The 21,418-nt window shown below is 44.4% G+C and overlaps 1 protein-coding gene across 2 annotated transcripts; it reads right to left on the bottom strand.

The window, feature by feature from the left end:
• Nucleotides 1-206: 206 nt before the first annotated feature.
• Nucleotides 207-20,198, bottom strand: TSPAN1 (tetraspanin 1). Of its 2 annotated transcripts, XM_083509733.1 has the most exons (9): nt 20,097-20,198; nt 19,348-19,494; nt 15,482-15,546; nt 8,972-9,178; nt 8,048-8,122; nt 5,742-5,840; nt 3,736-3,873; nt 2,833-2,916; nt 207-1,572 (listed from the first exon to the last, which is right to left on the bottom strand). In XM_083509733.1, the coding sequence occupies exons 1-9, from the start codon at nt 20,116-20,118 to the stop codon at nt 1,519-1,521; spliced, it is 891 nt and encodes a 296-aa protein (XP_083365859.1). In that variant the 5' UTR covers nt 20,119-20,198; the 3' UTR covers nt 207-1,518. The 2 variants fall into 2 exon arrangements, with proteins under 2 accessions (XP_083365859.1, XP_083365860.1); XM_083509734.1 differs by lacking the exons at nt 19,348-19,494; nt 20,097-20,198 and adding an exon at nt 16,512-16,660.
• Nucleotides 20,199-21,418: the final 1,220 nt, after the last annotated feature.

Below are 21,418 nucleotides of genomic sequence, written 5' to 3'. Positions count from 1 at the left end.
AAGTTGCTTTCCCTCCACCAGCTGGACTGCTCTTAAGCACCAGGAGTAATAGATCAACTCCAGGACCTGAGACCAAGATCCTCTCCCTCCCCATTTAGCCCTTCTAAAAAGGTCTTCAATGGAGAGAAATTCTGTGTTTCTACAGATGTTCCGAATATTTTTTTTCATTCTCTACTGTGCTGCAAAGCATCCATGACCGCGAAATGTAATTAAATAGTAGATTTTATTGCAATAGTCAAACATGCAAAACAAAATGATTTTGTAGTTAGATTATAAATTAAATTGTATCCACAAAGTGTACAAAAATAAAGGGCTAATATACAACAGAGCTAAGTTCTATGGGGGGGGGGGGCTCCTTCAGGTAGAGCCAGCTCAACCAGACACCCATACAGGTTTTGGTAAGTCACACTGATCATGTCAGCATGGAGTGGGGTGGGGTGAGGAACAGGAAAAAGGCAGGCAACTCCCCATATGCACCAACCTGCGGAGAGGGATTGAAGCATCCAGTGCTTTTTTTCTTAAAAAAATGTTTAGGGGTACCCTTGTTTTGGCTGCTCCCCCTCCTACTCACCCCCTTCCTCCCCGAAACCCCCAGACGAGGGACTCAAGACAGTAGCACTGAGAGGACTGGAAGGCCCCCGGCGACGTAGGGGTCGGCTTCAGCGAGGAGGGGCGAGTGCTCACAGGCTGGCTCTAACTCGGCAAAAGGAAGAGGAGGAGCAGCGCCATCGCCTCCACCGCGGCCGCCCCCAGACTCCCCTCCCTGGGCACCAGTGGGGAGAATGATGGTGCTCCAGTCCACACTGCTACTGCAGAGACAGCTGGCATGTCGATTTGTCCGTTGGTCAGTCAGGGCAATGCAAAATGTTTAGGGGTACGTGTCCCCCTCCGTCCCCACAGAAAAAAAGCACTGGAAGTATCATATCACCATTCTCCATAGCCACGCACCTTTTCCCCAGCCATTTACAGCAGCATATGGGTCTTCGCTAGTCTCCTGTGTTGTGCTGGTATTTTGTGTTGTGGAATAAAGGCCATGTTGATTCCCATTTATACTCCATGGAGATGGGAGTCTATTATTTGCAAATGAATGCAACCACAGCCTTTGAAAGCCACCAGCAGCATTCTGGGCCATTTACTCTCCTAGAGAGTATTTCAGGATGGCAGGTATCAAAGTCAGCGGAAAGCCCCCTCAACTCTACTGTGGCAGAGACTGTATTTAGAAGGCAGAAACACTGCTGGTTTTTCTCCCCACCCCACCCCACCCCCAGTCTTTGATTCAGTTATTACCGGCTTTCAGTATAAAAGCTGCTTGTGCTATTACAGAAGCTTCATATCAAACCACTTTTCATTTATGTTCACACTACAGATTCCAGCTCGGTAGAGTCAAAGAGTTAATCACACGGCATGCCTCAGGCCCGAGAAATATTTGATTGATGTGGACACAGGTTAAGGAAAGGTTGCTATGCGTGCCGTTCTCTTGCCCCCTGCCAGGGCGATCCTCCTAGCCATCTATCCCAGTCATTTCTCATCCAGGCGGCAATAAAGGTACATCGCTACAGCCATTGCTGCAACCTGGAAAGAGGAGGAAAAAAGCTTGAGTTTCTACACATCCCATCCAAGTGCTTTACACAGGCATTGTAGAATTAAAGAAAGTGAAGGCAGCTCCTTGTGCTCCTTATTACATCGAAGAGGAAGCAGGATAACACTGTAAACAAAGACCTGGCACAGCCTTAAAAAGAGAGAAGATTTGATCAAATTTCTAGCCTGCAATTTAAGATCTGAGAACCGTCCAATTCAGGATGAGAGGAGCTCCCTGCCCACACATTAACAACCAGTTTCCACCATATGAGAGAGCAATATCTTCCTCCAAAATTCTTGGGGGGGTTTTCCCCCTGGGCCAAAAGAAGCCAACACCATGCCAAGGAAGTCTGCCCAGCAAGGACAATGCCAGGCTCCTCAACCAGGGGCGCCGACTTATAAAAAATATTGGGGGAGCCCGCGAAAGCTCATGAATAATAAATAAGCTCATGAATATGCAGATAAAGTGGCGCCGCCTCCTCGTGAGCGAATAGGGGAGAGCGTGCTGCGCCTATTAATCAGCTCCGAAGGAAATTGGGTGGAGCTTTTGCTCGGGAGGGAGGGCAGGAGGCATGTAGCCCGACCCTGTGCATTTTGGGCTGGGGGAGGGGCGGCGGTGGCGCTCTGCTGGAGGGGCGCCCAAGATTATTGGGGGGCGGAGCCCCCCCAAACGAATTTTTGAGGGGGCTCGGGCCCCCTCAGGCCCCATGGAGTCGGCGCCTATGTCCTCAACACACAGTACAGTAGCACTTGCACATCTGTTATGCAATATGACAGTCACCTGGAAGAGGTTCCTGGTGTGGGAGCTGGAGTAAGGGATCAAGTCTTTAAGAATCCAACAGCACACATGCTCCTCCCTACCCTAGCACTGCTTATTCCTTTCTCCTCTCGCAACTTACAGGACTATTCACATCACTATATATCTAACTGTGAAGAAGTAACATTCTGCCCAGGGTTGTTTGCCATTTCATGTTCTAGAATGAACAGCCACGGGTGGCTCTTTAGGCCTACGCTTCAAATATCCTGTGGCATGCAAGCAAGAAAAGGTGCCAGGATTATAATGGTGGTAACCTTTTCATCATCAAGTGGTCACCAGGTACATGACTAGGAACCACAACCAGCAAGAACATCTCCCTGTTACATCTCATCATTGGAGGCAAATGCTTCAGTACAGAGAGCATCATCATTCGTGGCCACCAGGTCACAATAGTGGAATGGTAGCAGTAGCAGCACAAATCCGATCAGTCAACCTACCTCCAATGCACAGATCCCAGCTGCAACTCCACCTACTACACCAGCATTCTTGCGTATTTCAGACAGCAACTGAGGGAAGCAGCCCTAGGAATTTTTTGAAAAAGAACATAGTATAAAAAATAAGTCAAATCCACTGCAACGCCGTTTGACATGATCAAGCAAGTGACACAAATCAGAAATGAGTAATAGTTCCCCTTAGAGGAATTTCATAGGGAAATTACCCAGATGCTCCAAGACTTTGATTTTTGGGGGGAGGGTGGGTTCAATCATTTGGCAAAAATCACTGACCAAGGCCAAGGGAAGCAAAGAGGGAGAAAAGTATTACCTACCTGCAAAGCTGCAGAGGTTTCCAGGTGCTAGCCAGAGCCAGCAACGACTTTAGACTGTACTAGCACCAGATGGCCCGTCGCCATAGACGACACCAAGGAGCAAGGCCAAAGGAACCCACCCGTCATTATATATTTCAAAATGTTTACACCCCACCATTTAAAAACAAAATACACATTTTAATACACATATTGGGGGCAGCAGTACAGTCCTCTACTAACCATCAAAGGTGGTGAGGGGAAATGCAAAAGACCCACTTAAAATATGTTGTGGTCCTCCAGAAATCTCATCCCCAGAGACTCTGGGAAGTCCCCCAAATCTGCCAGCAAATTCCAGGTCAGCTGGAATTCACCAAAAGTTTTGTGTAGAATGCTTCTCAGCAGTGAGATTGACAGCTTGTCGGAAGATGAACTGTTACCCTCATGGCAAGATGCACTTCCCCAAGACAGAAGCTTCATAAATAACCAGCATCTTCCCTCAACACACAAGAGTCAGCAAAGGTTATTCCCCACTTATTCACCGTCCTTCACATCAAAATGCAGCGAGAAAAACAACAGCACTTATTTGTTTTCTTACTGGCATATCTGTTTTCTCGGCGGCGACTTCAGTGCAAGGAGGCACACTTCCACAGCAGAATGGTGGATACTCGTTGTTTTTCTCAAAGTAGTAGGAACCAGTGAAGTCTGTGTAATTCATTAGGCCACAGCATTTCAACTGAAGAGGAGAATGGAGAGAGAGAGAGAGAGAGAGAGAGAGAGAGAGAGAGAGAGAGAGAAGGGGGGGTAACTCACCACAGTATAGCCTTTACATCCTAGAGTCCTAAATGGCAACTGGTAATCAACTAATTGTCCCAGTGTCTCATTGGGAGAGCCTTTTCTTCAAGACGGAGAACTATGTGGTAACTTAGACAACAATGACCCCTCTGGGACATGAATCTGCAAAGAACTGGAAACGAATGGCTCACACTTACTCTAACACTCCCTCACATTCTTTCTAGAAACTGTAAATACAATGTACATACACAGAGTGCTTACACATCATGCACTACAAGACCCAACATTTCAACCAATTGAGCATGTCTCTGAAAAGTAAGAGAGTTTGTAAATACATCAGCAACAACCATTTTCCTTTCACAATTGTTGTTGTTTAGTCGTTTAGTCATGTCCAACTCTTCATGACCCCATGGACCAGAGCACACCAGGCACTTCTGTCTTCTACTGCCTCCCGCAGTTTGGTCAAACCCTTTCACAATATTGCATATTTATTTATTTATGTAGCAATTAGCAATCATCGCGCCTCAGATTAACCTCATTGGCTATGATACTGCCACTGTGCAAAGCTGCAATATTGCAACTGTATCAAATTTTGTTTCACACTTTCTCTCACGTTTCAAAACTTTATGTCCACATGTTTTGTTCTACCCTTAAACTGATGAGACTCTGCCATTGAAGTGGTTGCTTGATTGTCTTCTGCTGCTTGTATTGGAAGTATACACTTGACTCCTATGTCAGTAAGAATTTTTACATAACATACCAATTCATTACACAGATCTGATATGCCATTATATTCAGCCTCTGTGGAAGAATTAGCTACACTCCCTTGTTTTCTGGGGTTTTACCCAACTAGAGAATTGCCAAATTTAAACACTAACCCAGACACTGACTTTCTGCCTGGAAAATTTGCTCAATCGCTGTCTACAAAACACTTTAGTTACTCTGGTCCTGAGGACAACAACTTAAGACAATAATCACATGTTCCTTGTAGATATATGAAAACATGATTTAACCCTTTCCAAGCCACTTCAGTAGGCTTACTTACAAACCTACTCAATATTCCAAGAGAATAACTGAAAGAGGGATCACTTTGCAGCTTAAAAAAACAAAGAGCAATCCAACAGCCTTGCCCCCTAGGGTTACCCATTCCTCCAACATATTAACAGGCAGCCCTTGCAGCTATCTGACTAGGACAGCAGCCCAAGCATTAGGACTTAGAGTTCACCAAGATTCTTCCCTTGCTTGTTATGTGTCATGGCATTGGAATGGGCCTTTCAGCTAACATAGCAACCCTAGGCTCAAACCTTCTTCTAGGCAACTAAGCCTACAGGAACGGACAACCCAGCTTGCTCCCAATAGTTATTACATATATATATAGTATCTCCCTATTCTCCATGTATTCTCCAATAAGGCCTGCTCCACTGAAATGATAAACTCAGCTGTCCTGGTGGGCAGTTCTATCCTGAACATTCAGGAACTGAAATTACTATTCACCTTCAAAATTGGTTCTCCAGCTTCTGGCATGTATTAAAACCCCTTGTAACCTCTTGCTGCTCTTCTCTAAATGCTCTCTTTGTACCCACTTCATCATTTGCAAATAAAAGCCACACCCAGTAGTTTTAAAAGGCAGGCTGTGTCCAAGAATAAGAATTCCATTGTCCCCTTTGGTATCGTGCAGGCTACTATAAAAACAACCCTGGAACGCACTTGGGTTTCCATCTAAGTCAAGCAGAATACCAAGGACAATCAATCATCACTGCCAGTTTACCAATTCTTCATAGTCCCAAGCTGTTCTGTGGGCCAACTTACATCTGCCATTGTTTTGTTCCATACTGTAGTGAGGTCAGGGGACTTCCCATACTCTTTTTTCAATAACTGTGTCACTGTTCCTTGAAGTATAGTCTCGGCCTGGAAGGAGGTGAGAGATAATGGACAACAGCATGTCAGGACACCCTGGTAAACTCAAATCCCAAATTGCAGGCAGTGCACATCCCAAACAAGATCTGTTGGGAACGGTAACCTGAATTCCTTTGCTAAAGAGCAACATTTTCGGAGCTTTTGTATATTTAGGGTTGTATATATTTAGGGTTGCCATATTTTGAAGAGCAAAAAAAGAGGGCGCTATGATGACTCTCACTTTAAATACCCTTACTATATGTAGGCTATAGAAGCTGTGATATATTGCTGAGGGGGGACAGGAGAAGAGAAGAGAAGAGGAAAGCAAGTCTTCAGCCACTGTTATGTCTATATCTCATCCAGAAAGTATAGGCAGAGACATTTTGGCAAATTTAAAAAATCCACCCGGACAGAAATTTTACCCCTGAAAAGAAGGACATGTCCTGGAAAGAGAGGACACATGGCAACCCTATTAACCCCTAAGCCTTAAAAGCCAGTCTGGTCTAACTCCTATGCCTTAAAGGCCAAACAGTCATGCCTATTTTTTTATCTGCCTGCCCCCTTCTTTTTATGATATGGGGCTGTGGGGTAAGAAGGGCCCCAGATCTTCCCTGCCTTATCCCCCCCAATACTCTCACCCAATTCACCTTTGGAATAGCCAGGTTCGCTTTTGGTAAAACTGCCTGAAGTTCCCCTCATTATATTATTTAGTAGAAGAAGAAGTAGTAGTAGTAGTAGTAGTTGTTATACGCTTCATCCAAAGATCTCAGGGTAGTTCCCAATATAAAAAAAGATATTAAAGTTTGGCCCAGTCACCTTCCATTTTATACATGAGCAAACATGGCTCTTCAGTTACTTTTAGGCTGCATACATCCTATAATTCTAAAGCACATTGGAAGCACATTGTTCCTCCTCAAATAATTCTAGGAACTATAGTTCACCCCTCACAGAGTTACAATTCCCAGCAACCCAGCAAGGAATTCAGGCTATGCTACCTGTGAATAACAACTAATTTTTTTTTTTGTCAGGGATACACACAGCAACAACAGGCTATATTGCTAGGAAAAGCAGGAACTGAAAACAGATCGTTCTGAAAATGGGAGGTTGAAGTGCAAATATTAAACCGTGACAAACAAAGCTGGTCTTTGACTCTTATTTACATTTAAGTTAAAGAACCCTTGCAGGAGGGGGGAAGAGAAGGTTTCAGGTTTCCTTCACCCTTAATTCCCTTTTGATGTTAACAATTAGGATCTCCCTGAAGCTCTTGCAAATTTGCTAGACCCATGATTCTGTGTGTATCAGCAAAATAATCAAAAGTTTAAATGAATTTAAACAAAACAAACATGGTTGTTGACCCATCACACCCCGTTTGTTTCTAGACAGATGAAGGTCCAAACTAGGAGCAGCCATCTCTTCTTATATGTCAAGAAAATCATCCTGGTATAAATTTTAATTTCTAAATAAATAAATAAATAAATAAATAAATAGGAAAGTCTCTTTGTATTGCCACATATGCCTTTATTTGGAGATTTGTGTACCACCCCAACCTAGAAGTTCCAAACCATTAAGTAAATCAAAACCAATTCATTGAATGAAGGTATTTAATGTTCCCAAATGCAACATACAAAAACCATTAAGATATGTCAATGTCCAAAACACTGATGTAGGGATTTTGCTACTTTCAAGAAACTTTGGCTTGAACTACTCTTTGTAGCATTTCTCAACTGCACACCTTCCCCTAAAAGAGCCATGTGATACAGTGGTTGGAGTGTTGTTCAAGGGTTTGGGAGACCAGGGTTAAAATACTGTACCCACTCCACCATGAAGCTCAGCAGGAGACTCTGGGCCAGTCATGGTCTCTCAGCCTAACCTACCTCACAGGATTGTTGTGAGGGAAAAGTGGGGAGGGAAAGGACCATGTCTGTAACCCTGAGCTACTTGGAGGAAAGGCTAGGTTCTAAATGTAATTGTGAATAAATAAATAATAGCATAGCATTATTTTAGCAGAGGCTAGGAAATAAGGTGTGTGTTTTGTTTTGTTTTGTTTCCCCCAATACTGAAAGCCTATCACTCAAAGAGGGAGTGTTTTGAGACTTACAAAGGCACTTTACACCAAATGCTTTGAAGCAGCCGGAAGCTGAAACATCTACAGGCTAGGACAGCTACTTCAAGACTAAGGCACTTGTTCCATACTCATTCCTCTACTCCATGTTACTTACAAGAGAAGTGTAGACCAGGGCCACCACTGCAGCAGCAACTTCTATTATGAAGATGATCAGGACAATTGAGAAGAACTAGGAGGGAAGAGAGAGCATAGGGTCAGATTGTTCACTCCATAAAGTGTCAAATACAAGAAAAAGGCAAGGACTGTTTGGATCGCTTGGACAAGTGTGCTATACAGCTATCTTACCTTTCCAAGGATACCTAGCTACAAGTCTTCAAGAATTTGCAAATGGCACAAAGAGGGACTATCAACACCATGTTCTAGTGGGGATTTTCCACTGCTCTGGACTTCCTAATGTAGTATGAGGAGACACAGACCTGGATCTCCCACAAGAGAGAGACACAAGCACTTCTTCAAATCATAGCCTGGCTTCCTAGATCTTTCAGCATACTGAAAGACATTTTCATCTCAGTGCAGCAGTTCTGACTTTTCTCAGATCACTCTAGAACACATATATAGCCACAACTTCCTCATCAGATGAGAAGGCTTAATATTCACATGTCTGTTTTCTCTTAGCAAGAAGAGGAAGGAAATGGGGATCAAGAAACATGATGGCAACTCCAAGTACTATTCTCTCTATGGGTAAAAGATTTGATGACTTAGGATCCCTTCCTTCTTGAGTCAAGCATTCAGACAGGTTGTCTGACCCAGGGGTAGCCAACCTGGCACCTTCCAGATTGGTTGTTGACTACAGCTCCCATCATTCCTGGCCACTGGCTATGCTGCCTGGGGCTGATGGAAGCTGAGACTCCATCATCATCTGGAGGGCCACATATTAGCCAACCCTGCTATAAAAGGGCAGCTTTCCCCAATGTCTTCAGTGCTCAAGTTTATCAACAAGCACTTTTCCTTAAAGCAACACAACTGTACACATCTGCAGCAGGCAAGAGATGGAAATTGCTTAATGTCTGCATTTTACCATGATGAGGAGGCACTTGCTCTCCTTCTGAGCGCCACAGCATCCTAGGAAGCCCAAGAAAAACAGGACGGCTCCAATGGCAATGAGAAGGTAGCCCACATTCACAAACTGCAGGACACTGGAGGACAAAGGGCCAAACGTGTTGACAAAGTTGCTACTGTCAACACTGACCCAGATCCCAATGCCCAGGAGTGCTCCTCCGCCAATCTAGGAAAGAAAGAAAGAAAATAGAGTTATTTCAAAATGTAGGTACTGGAAACACAGACAGTGACCCATAATTATGACACTTTAGGCTTATGCAACAGATGGCACCCACCTAGCTGCAAACAGCTCACTAGGCTACATATTGTATGTAGCCTGTCAAGTTGAAGCACTAGACACCTTCCCCTCCACCCCATTTTTGCAGTCCCAGGCAGGCAACAGAAAATGAGATTCATGAGACTTTCATAGGTCATCCTACATAGCTGAAGGGCTGCATTTAACTTGGCAAGGCACAAGGTGTGCAGGTTTGCTGTACCTGAACCAGACAGGTTAGTGGAAACAACCTTTACAACTATTATTAGTCGTATAAAAGACTCTATACAACAACAGCTGCCCTTTGAAGCTTTTTCTTTTAAAAAAGAATGAAACTTCTCACAAGACATTAGGAAATGTAGGCTTCTGCCTGCCGGCCATCATTGGCAAGAGTGCAAGCCTTCTCCTATTCATTTTATTAATAAAACAAAGAGCCACCCCAACGCTGAGAGTGCTTAGGGAAACAATTGGGAATATCAGTAGTAACTATTAATTCCAGGGCATTTCCTAATTTTTCTCAGTTCTCATCAACAAAAATGTCTAGTCATGAAGATGCAGGGGGTCAAGAGTCCACAGATCAAGTTTGCATGAATTTTGGCTTTTGTTTCATATACAATTGTACCAGAATGTTGTTAATCTCTATTTCATCACCTAAGGCTATGCTAGGGACATGTGACCAGAATATCCTTAAAAGAATTAAACTGCCAATACAGAGGCCCTGGATCAGTTTAGGACCGTGATCTTGGAAGTGGTGGGTGGGCTGTCTACATGTTTCCCCTGCGGAGTAGATAGCAAACTGGGAGAAGTGGCACAGGCAAAACTTACTGCCCCCCACCACAATCCCATTATGATTTGTGGGTTAAGACAGCTTATTTGCTTTTTTTTTTTTAATGGAACATCCTGATCATAATTCTCCCATATCACTTCTATCTTGTGAAGTACAGAGGGACAATGTGTGTAGGAACTCATTGTTCACTGGTTTCTGGAGTTCAAACAAATAAACTGCTTTTGGGGGAGGGAGAAGCAGCAGAGAGAGATACAAAAAACAACAACTTATCCTTGGTTTTGTCCACATTATTTATGCAGTGCTCTTGGTAGGTATATACTGTACCTGTGTTTTGTATTGCCTTTTTTATTTTGTAAAATGCACTGTGACCATTTTTTGGGGAAGGGCAGTATAGATATCCCTTAATAAACCAACCATCAAATAAATACTGGTGCAGGTGTTCTGAAGGGATTGGGACCTTAATGGGAAAGACAAGTCACACACACCTTGTTGAACAGAGGTTCAACAGGCACCACTTTTGTGTTTTAATCTCATCTATCATATCTGTAACAGCTAGGAACCTACCCTTTTTCACACAACAAATAGTTTTAGTTGGCTCCTATGTCAGGAATAGAATACTGAAATAAACAACTGGAAGGCCAATGCTATTAGGTCACAATCCTATTTAACTGGGAGTAAACCCCACTGAACTGAGCAGGAGTCACTTCTGACTAGACATGTATAGAACTGTTAGTGGCTGAAGAAGCACAGCCTTCTCCTCTCAACTAAGGAGAGACAGGTTAATTCTAAGTTTAGAACAAGGGTGTCAAAACCAGACAGGACTTCTAAGAGCTGTGTGGATGATGTTTCCGCAGGTGCAGCTTCTTACACCTGTATGGCAAGGTGTGCTTTGCCAAAACTCCCTCTTCTACCTAATCATTAGTGGTTTGCGAATTATTTGCAAACGTTCCAAGGTCTCTTGAATTACAGCAAGCCAAGAGGTTGAAGAGTCCCAACAAAACAAGAGTCTTTGTCCACTTCCTGATTCCCTCTCTAGGCAAGTCATATCAAAAACCCGCTCCCAAGGCCTTGGTCCCAGTCCTTTGTTTATTTAAAAAAGTGAAGTATGCATTTGGCACCATGCAGAAATGGTCCCAAGCCATTCAAAGCAATTATCCTTGGCCGGAGCTGCCAGTTTTGTTTGCCCTCAAATAAAAGGGCAGGGCGGGCACTGATTCAGTACACACTGAAGAGCAGATTCCAGGTAGGACCTTGTTAATGAAGTGGAGGAAGAGTCAAGACAGCAGTGTTCCACCTTTGTCCTTTGGCAAAGGTGAAAGAGCCAAAGATCAGCTATGGCAGTGGGGCAATGATGGGGCAGGGCCAGAGGCAAAAATGAGCAGGGCAATGAATGCGAAATTCACCCTTGCACAGAGGCAGTGGCGGATCTTCATGCTCCAGCACCGGGGGGGGGGGGCAGAGAGCAGGCAGGGGCAGGGCTGGCGTGTGTCCTGGGGTGGGGCGTGCCACCCGTAAGGGCGTGGTATGTGTCCTGGGGGCATGGCATGCCGCCCGTAGGGGTGTGGTGCCCCAGCGCAGGTGGGGGGAACAGCCGTGATGGCACCCCACCGGGATCACGCACAGAGGGCTAGTTTCTACCCACACCCACTTGTCTCCATTCAGTCAAGCAAAATGCATTATCAGAATTCAAGGACACATTTCAGCAAGGCAAAAACACTCAAGGAGGATACAAAGCAGGGCCAGTAAAGTGTGTCTCCTGAGGGCCAGAAGGCTTATAGGGCTGTATTTGCCCCCCTCCATGGTGCCTGAGATTCTCCACACCTGCACTTTACTAGAGCAGGTCTTACTTTACACATGAACCCAACCCCATACCATCAGAAGCCCTTGTATATATACAGCTGTGTGTATATATACACAGAGGACTCTGTCCACATCATCAGGAAGCAACAGGTGGCAGGGTTCCTGATCACGTGGAAAGAGCCCTCCATGCTTATATGTACAAGGGTTCTGCTCAGAAACCACATGATCATGCAAAGGGGGAAATGCCATTCATAGTCATTGAGCATGCAACCTCACTGCCTGAATGTACCAAATCCATATTGTCAACCTCTCCCATGTAATTCTTTACCAAGAAGCTTGGTAAAGATTAGAGCAGCAAGGGATATTGTTTCCTCTGCTTTCAAGACTCTGCATCAGCAAACCCCCTTTATGAATCTTCCCTTTAAAGAGGAAGTTGCTCCATTCCAAGAAATCTGTACCCATGCCAGAGTCTGTTGAAGAAGCCCATTCTGGATCCTGAGGACAGGAAATAAGGACCACTTCTCTCATGTGAAGACATCTTCCCTATACAGATAAGAGAAGTGGCATATACACTACCATATATGATTACCATACAAATGGATGCCAGGAAGGCATAGCTGGCACGAACTATCAATGAAGCAATAGAGACAATGTGTGTAGTTCTCATGAGGATGTGCAGAGATGCAACACATGACTGTTCCCCATGTAGACAGCAGCCCCCCAGGGTTATAAACAGATTTTCTTAGATGCCCATAGCCCAATCTCTTCTTCTGCACTACCCCACAAACGTAGTAAGAAAGCACTGAAGATATACCCCCACAGTCTACTATTGTATTCATTATATTTTAATATTCCTGCTTATAAACCCAGCATTTGTCAGCACTTACCGACTGGCCTGCCCTGTGTATTATTTTACTTTTATTTATATTATTTATTAAATTTGTATATTGCCCTTCATCTGCAGATCTCAGGGCAGTAAACAATCTTCCTTTGGGAAACCCAAAGGAGTTCATTTAAAATTGGAGCTAATTCAGGACAAAACTTTTGAGATGATTTGGGTTGTATTCAACTAACTTTTATTTATAGCAAACCCATGGAAATTAATAGACCTAAGTTAGGCATGGCCATTAATTTCAGTGGGGTCAACTCCAAGTAAAAATTAGTTAAATGCAAGCCCTCAGATTTGGTTCTTTTGGAATAAAGGTCACTGGGAGCTAATGGTGTTATCTGTGGTGTGAAATTTACTTAAAGGTAAAGGTACGCCTGACCATTAGGTCCAGTCGCAGGCGACTCTGGGGTTTGTGGCACTCATCTCGCTTTACTGGCTGAGGGAGCTAGCATACAGCTTCCAGGTCATGTGGCCAGCATGACTAAGCCACTTCTGGCGAACCAGAGCAGCACACGGAAACGCTGTTTACCTTCCCGCCAGAGCGATACCTATTTATCTACTCGCACTTTGATGTGCTTTCGAACTGCTAGGTTGGCAGGAGCTGGGACCGAGCAACAGGAGCTTACCCCATCACAGGGATTCAAACCGCTGACCTTCTGATTGGCAAGTCCTAGGCTCTGTGGTTTGACCCCCAGGGAAGGTTCACAGAATTAACACAGCAACAGATCTTTCTCCCCCATTAAGTTTTAGAGGGGAAAGGGTCCAGGGCTTTGGACTCTACACAGGACACTAGCCCCAAGACTGCTGGATTGTTCTCTCTTGCCACCCACCCAGACCCTGAGATCATCACTTCCAGTTGGTTGAGGTGGGAAGACAGACAGTTCTTCAACTCAGCTTCCAGAGCTGTCTCCAGCTAGTTTCTATGGCAACAGTTTGGCCCAAACTTACTAACAAAGTAGATACTTAACAGACCTGGCTAAGCTATTTACCCAACAAAATACAAAAGTTTGGCCATCAACAGTCTCTCTTTCTGCAGAATCCAATCTTATAGCTAGAACAAAAAAGCCGAAAACCTATTTAGTCCAACCGCAAACTTATTACAGAATCTTGCAACACCCCATGGAGCTATTGCTCCGAACATACATACAGATTTCTAAAGCCCTAGATCCCCTCCAGCCTACATAGGGCACTCAACATAATGCAGATCACCTCACAAGAACTCACTTCAGCTAGAGCCCCAGTGCATTTAGGGAGCCACTTGGAAGCTATTCCTGTGGGCTTGCAGGTAGATGAAAAAAGACAGAGTATGCCAAAGGAATAGGCTTGAGCCAACATAAGAGACTTCCTTGAGAGTGTTGCCATTGAGGCACCAGCGGAGTGTGTAGGAGGGCGGCTGCACAGCTTGTAGAAACCCTATTAACAGGGCAAACATGAAACCAACACGACACCCACAGAAACCATAAAACCCACTCAGCCTGTCCAGAGACAAGGAAGGAGGCTTGAGAATACATTTTAATGAGCACTTTGGCTTGCGTCATGATAGTGTTCAAGCTACCCATTGCCGTTTTGTGGGCTTGGCCTGCCATTGCATGAAGGCACACCCGTCATCTGGGATCATAAACCACAACCGAATATCATGGTGCTGCATATGTTTGCCCCATGGGTGTGGCAGCTGAAGAGGCAGCCAAAGTCAGAGGACGTTCCCCACAAGCCAAGCCCCGCATTAGGCAACCGCTCCATGTTGTTCAGTACAAGGTTTATATGTGAACCAAAACCGCTGTAACTTGTGTAGGTGGACAGATTCTGGATTCCTTGAATGTGATGTGCAGGACACTGAAAGGCACAGTAAACCAGGTTCAGCACAGAATCAGAAAAGGCCAGCAGGTCATGTGATACAGGCTCTAGAGATGTTTATCCTGAGATAAAAGGCACACCTAGGTGAGATTCACACAGTTACTTGGCCTGTAGGGGAAACACATAAAGGTAGCCGTTTGGTATCACTGATCTCCAGCTTTATCTGGTTGTGCCCTAAGACACAGGGTGTACTTATGGTATGTCTCAGGCACAGTATCTTTGTAGTTAAAACTCTTCAGTAGCATCAGGGTTCAGCAGGTAAAGACCATTGTCCATCACTAGAATTGTTACAACAATGACGTGCATCTTGTTAACAAATTATATACGGGAAGCACGCTGCCAAAGAGAAAACCTAATATTTCTTAAAGTAAGATTTGTCCAAGCTAAGACTGTTACCAGTCCTTCTGTTTGGGGATCAGCATGCAGTACAGTGCAAAACCTATTTTCTTAAAAAGTAAGTGTCCTTAGGATTGCTGCCTATGTTATATTTTGGCTGTGTACACACCATATGTTTAAACCACATTTCTGCCCCTGCAAAAAATAAATAAATCAGGGGCTTACTCCTCACAGAGGTGTAATTCCCAGCACCCTTAGCCAACCACAGTACCCAGGATTCTTTTTTTAGGGGGGGGGTGTTGAATGTGCTTTAACTGTATGGTATGAATATTGTCTTTATCTCTCAAGATCTTTAAACATCCAGAGTGGGGGCTTTAGTAGAGTTACCTAGCAAGCCTTTAGTAGAGTTTACCTATAAAGTAGGTAAACTACCTATTTAGTAGAGTTACCTATAAAGAAAAACTAGGCATCTTATAGGGTTTGCCTCACCAAGTTATACTTTTACAAGACCAGCTACCTCGTTCCTAGGGAGGAAAGGGTTAATACTTACCACAATGGCCAGGTTAAATAAGACCATCATGACCTTCAAGAAAGTGAAGCAGCTCATCTTGATTGCTATAAAAAAATTAAGGAGGAAGTTAACTAAGAGCAACTCAAAAGCCTCTTAGTTTAAAGAGGTGTAATTCCAACTCATGATCCAGACATTTGGGCACAGGGTTTCCAATGCAAAGCAGGTTCACTAGGAATTCTCACTGGAAGATTCAGTGTAGTAAGCATGCTCCAAATTGCACCTTCAGAAACAGGTGGAACTTATGCAAGAGTACACATAATCAAACATGCCCCTCATGCACACAGACACACACAGAGAGAGAGAGAAACTGCTATGTTCTTCTTCAACTAGATTAAAATCCCTTTCTATCTTGAATCAAATCCTCTTTTAGATATATATTTTAGGAAACTTCCTCCCCACTACATTCTACAGAGCATTAGAAAGATACTTTAGTAAATGAAGAAGAAAGCATACCAGAAATAGAACTTTAAGCATCTCTGGTGGCAACAGCACCTTTTGCCATAAGGGAGGGGACCAGTTAATGCCATTTTGCCAGGGCAGCAGTGAGGGAAACAAACACCTGGTGAACTGAGGAGAGGACTTTGAAAAAGGTCTTTCCCCTCAAGCTCACTTTGCTATCTCCACCTGGGAGGGAATCAAAACAAGGAGCCACAAGACAACATCATTTGGTACCATCAATAGTACTTGGTATTCCTGATCCATCAAAATAGTAGCCTAGTCATTTACTTTTTTGAACCATGTCAGTTAAAGCAGCAGCTTTACAAACCTTGTACGGTCAATTTTAATAAAAGGCAATTTGTCCTCTTCACATTCCTCTGTAAAAAATTTTGGGAAGATTTCAAGGAGGAACTACACTGAAACAAGCCGCCCTTCAACGAGGTTTCTGCTTTAAAGGAAGAGACTTGAATCTACTTCGCACACTGATGCCAGTAAACACAGATCAAACACACATCAGTCTCCTTCTTCAACAACAAAACCTTTACAGACCAAAGAAGTTCCATAGACTCACCTTAAAAGGCAACAACCAACTCGAGAAAAAGACCTGGACAACTCCCAGCTACCTTTCCAGTAGGCAAAGCAGTCAGCTTTTAAAGTAAACTGAACCAGCTGTTGTTTCAGGCTATAATAAATATCCCTTCAGCCTATAAGATGTATCCCTTTTTCAGGCCAATCAAATCTCTTTAAGGGCAAAAACCACACCTCTCTAGCACTTTAATTTTTTTAAAAAAAAAAAAAGCAACAGGGAGTAGACTAGTTTTCTTTATTCTTTACTGCCCTCTGATGGCTGTAGGTGAATATTTATTAATGCATAAGAATTTTTAAATGTACACCGAGGGCAGCAAAGTCCTGCTACCTGGAAGTGTGTGTGTGTGTGTGTGTGTGAGAGAGAGAGAGAGAGAGAGAGAGAGAGAGAGAGAGAGTTTCTGTGCATGCAAGTGCAGTGCCAACAGCAGAAATGGAAACTGCTGCCATAGCAGTACATTCCACACCTAGCCATGGTCCTCCCTGTCTTTGCAAGTGACAGCCTCTGGCGGTGGAATTAAAGGAGGAGCATGACAAGCCATGAGAGGACGATAGACAGTGCTGGACATGCTGGCTTGCTCAAGCCACTCATTCTGCTGCCACTAATGCCAGCAGACACCTTGCATGAGCTTCTCAACCACTGGTGTCAACAAGTCCACAAAACCACCACCAGGCCACAAGAGTATATTCAGGGGCTAGGTACAGTGTCGGAGCTTCATGCTCCAGTACTGGGGGGTGGAGAGTAGGCAGGGGCATGGCACACCGCCCACAGAGGCATGGCATGCCGCCTGCGGAGGCATGGCGCCCAGCGCAGGTGGGAACAGCCGCAATGGCACCCCACGGGATCGCACTACCGGGGGCAGTGCACTCCCCGGCACTCCTCTTCCTCCACCAGTGGCTAGGTAGACTTACTTTCTCAAGTGATTTGCTCTACATGGACTGTGCCCTCCTGTGCTGCAACAGATCAGTGTGTCTGGCTGTTATCCAGAAGGTTGGTAGTTCAAGCCTACCCAGGGGCAGAATTCCTGCATTGCAGGACCTTAGATGACCCTTGGGGTCCCTTCGAACTCTACTGTTCTCTGATTCAATGACTTTAATATTAATGTATGCAGAATATAAATTCAAAGCTATGAAAGCAGTACCTGCACTGAACCACTAGGAGGACCTCTGTCATCGCATAAAAAGCCATGGAGTGCAACGGTCTACATGTCAGACTTAAGCCTTGCTAAATTCATTCCCTGCCATCTGAGACAATTGTCTCCGTTGGCCATAATGGGCCAGCTCTGCTCCCAAGTCAAGAAATTTTTGGTAGCCTTTTGAAGTTAAGGACTGAAGAATGGCAGCTCACACTAAAACAATCTTAAATAGGCATCCCCAAAAGGCAACAATAGGGACTAGACTGGGAGAATGACACTCCAATCCCAGTATATAGGGACATTTAGAGCATACAGATTTTTAGCAGCCTCTTCCTATAAACAAAAACAGCTCTTCTGCATCAGACCAGAAGCTCATCTGGTCCAGCATCTTATTTCTCAACCACAGTGAGCAACCAGATGCTTACAGAATGTCCACGATCAGATCGTGAGCCAACCCACCCACACAGCAAGATGGGATGACTGCAGGATCCACAGGGGCAGCAGATTCGACCTCCAAGGAATGCATCGCCCGCTGATGCGAAGGCTGTGGTGTGCTCCTTGGAGGCTGGATCTGCCTCTTCCTCAGCTGCTCACCCCCATGTGTCTGACGGCAACTCGGGCCTTGCCACTGCGAAGATTTCCTCAACCTCTGCTCCGACGTACATCAGCGACTCAAGCTTACAGACTTGAGGACACTTTACTCAGCAGTGTATACTGCGCAGCAGAAGAGGCTTGAGGCTGTAGATACATACTAAGCTACGTGTTTATTAAACATAAATCAGGACAAAGAAACATGTCTTCTCTCCTTGCCGTCTTCTCAGAAAGAGAGCCAAAAGCAACAGCTATACAGAGCGGAAGTTTCGCTTACGCCAGCAAGCTGTGCTGGAATGTAAACAGACACGTGACACGCAACAATCCCATGTCTGCAGCAAAAAGTGGAATGGAATCCCAACAGTGTCCTCCACAGTGCTCTCTTGGCAAATAGGAGACGCTGCTGGTCTCCTCCCACCCCTAGGGATGAAATGGCAGGGACTTGTCTCTGGGGTCTCCTGGGCTCTGCACCTATCCAGCATGATTCAGAGCAGACCCTTCCACCTTGCCCCCATGGCAGCCTTTGATTCTCAGTACAACCATCAGGTAAGGTTGATCTGATTCCCCTCCTAGTTCCTAATGTATATTTTCAGCCACCTCCTTGTTTCCAATATAGATATTCACTCCCCACCTTATTCCCAATGAAGATCTTCATTCATCCTCTCTTCCCTTGCAAGGAAGCGGGTACCATTTTGTGGTTTACCTCAGGTACTAAAATTACTTGATCAGGCCCCGAATGAAGTCCATAGCCTTCTTCCGCTTTTGTTCCTCAGTAAGTGGTATTTAATGTTGCCTCTGATCCTAGAGATAGTACACATCCATCCTGTTTCTCATAAGAAAAAGGACAGAGGTCACAGAAAGAGTGGAGGCATTTCTGGGCCTCCTGCAAAGAGACCACATGCTTTGCATGCAGAAGATCTCAGGATCTGGGACTTGCCTATCAGAATAGTTAAGATGAAGCTAGCTAGGCCAAATGTGTGGAGGTTCCATATGCATTAATCCAAGTAGTACCGCAATCTTGACAAACCTAACCTGTTTAACAGAAAACACTAGACAGCCAATGGCATAAGATAAAAGTGAACCAAATCCATTTACCTGGGTTTGTGAAATGCAGTTGGTTTTCACTGCATTTCCAAATGTCCCAGACGTGTTGTGACTTCATTTGACAGTCAGCTAGTTGCCCCAATGGTGCAGCTTCCTCTAGATGCTCAGCTTTCTTTGAACCTAAGAAAAATCCCATTTCTACAGAAAGGGGACAGTCATTTTGAGGGAAGACAGAGACTAATTACTTTAAATGTCAGAGAGAACAAGGAAGCAGATTATGTAGAACAGGTCACTACATGAACAAGGTCATTGGAGGTAATGAATCCGGTGCTCCTGAAAGGTGACCCAGGTCTTCTACATAGTTGTGCTGTCTCTGTACTCATCCCTTACCAGACTCAGATACATGTCTGTAGATCACACTGTATGCAGGCTTAAGACCCCCCCCCCTTTAACACTGTGTCCACGTCCATTCATTCAAAACTACACTGACTTCCCTTTCCTATCATTTTCAGGCAGGTGGGAAGCCCTGGATATTCTGTCTCTAGGGCTTCCCAATCAAGTAATTCCCCACCTGAGGTTGGAACAGATACCCCAGTCCTATGGCAGTTCATCTCCCACCCTTTTGGCCAGATAGCCATGGCTCTCCCCGGGTTGACTTTATACAGCCTTCCTTTTGCAACACATCCCATTGCTACTGGACTACTGTATACAAAGTGCTAGTTACAGAATTCAGAAGTGCAGAGGGGTTTTGCAAAATGAAGGCAGTCAGGCTGTGGTTATGTGAGAATCTGATTACTCACCTACCCAACCGAACCAGCTCATGTCGTCGTCTGATGCAAGGCTCCTGCATGGCTAATAAGGAGAAAGGGTTTCATTAGGAATTCTGATTCTTCCAGCCTTTTAAATTACAGCCTGCTGTCGAGTTCTGCTTTCTGTTTCAAATTCCTTTACACATCCAGTTTCACTTTACTGGAAACGGGTGGTTTTGTTTTCCATGACTATTTTCTGGCATGAAGATCTAGGTAAGTCAACTAACTACAAGTGCTTTATCAGCCAATAGGTGTAATATAGCCACTGATGCAGTATAGTCTATTAAGCACACAGAATCTCTCAATATGTTCCAAGCATGTAAAAAAAACCAAAAAAAAACCCCCACCCATTCTTAACCATTCTGAAAACTGTATGGCAAGTGTTGCTTTCAGGTGAAGCAGAACAAGTTGTGGGTAAATTAATGCACAAGAAACCCACTCACTGCATTTGAAAAAGAAAAATAACATCAAAAGGCAATTCATCATTTTTGAGCCCATTTCTCACAAATGAACTTACTAGGTAACTTCCTAACTTAAATGTTTCCACTGTCAACAAGTTGAAAGTTAACTTCGTTTCATTTCAAAGACTGTTTAAACTAAATTTATCTAGCTAAAAACATCATCATTAATCTTTCCAATGGCTGTCACCATCCAGTGAGAGGGGACGGAGGGAGGGCTCTTCCTTTCACTCTTCCAGTTCCAGCAGATGGCACTGAAATATATAGGAAAAAGAGCCCATTTATGTTCCTGTGGTACTGGTGTTATTTTAGCTTCCCTTTCATATAGCTGGACAGCAGGCAAGACTCCAAATGTGGTTTGCAGAACTTTGAAATGAATTGAGCCTCACTGGATTTTAGGAGGACACACGGAAGGAAGTGGTATTTATTTGCTGGCCACAGTTTGAGGGGAAAAACCTGCTGAGCAAGACATCTGAGGTGGTGAATGGAACTGTAAAATGAAGAGAAAGTAGTAGTTTCAGGAAGGATAGCCAACCTACTCAATGAAAGACATTTTGCTGACTATTTCATCAAACAGTCCAGATTTTGGAAGATTTGCACTTCCAGCTTAATGAATGCGTGTTTCATGCCAGCTGATACAACTTGTCAGGCTTGAAACTACTGTGCTTGATTGAAGCACAATGCATGGAGACCCTGGCATTTCAAGATTTATGAAGGCCACACAGGACCACACTTACCCTTAGCATGTGAACTGTTGTCAGATCAGATAGAATTCAGGTTGCCATGGCCTTCTCTCCTCTATTGGGGAGAAAATGAGAGCCTTGCTTGGCCAGCAGGCAGGAGAAAACAGTGGGT

Source organism: Podarcis liolepis (genome assembly GCF_965112155.1).
Source record: "Podarcis liolepis genome assembly, chromosome: 6".
Taxonomy (NCBI): Eukaryota; Metazoa; Chordata; class Lepidosauria; order Squamata; family Lacertidae; genus Podarcis; species Podarcis liolepis.
Note: the sequence above shows the minus strand (reverse complement) of the source record. Positions and strands in the feature narration are given on the sequence as shown.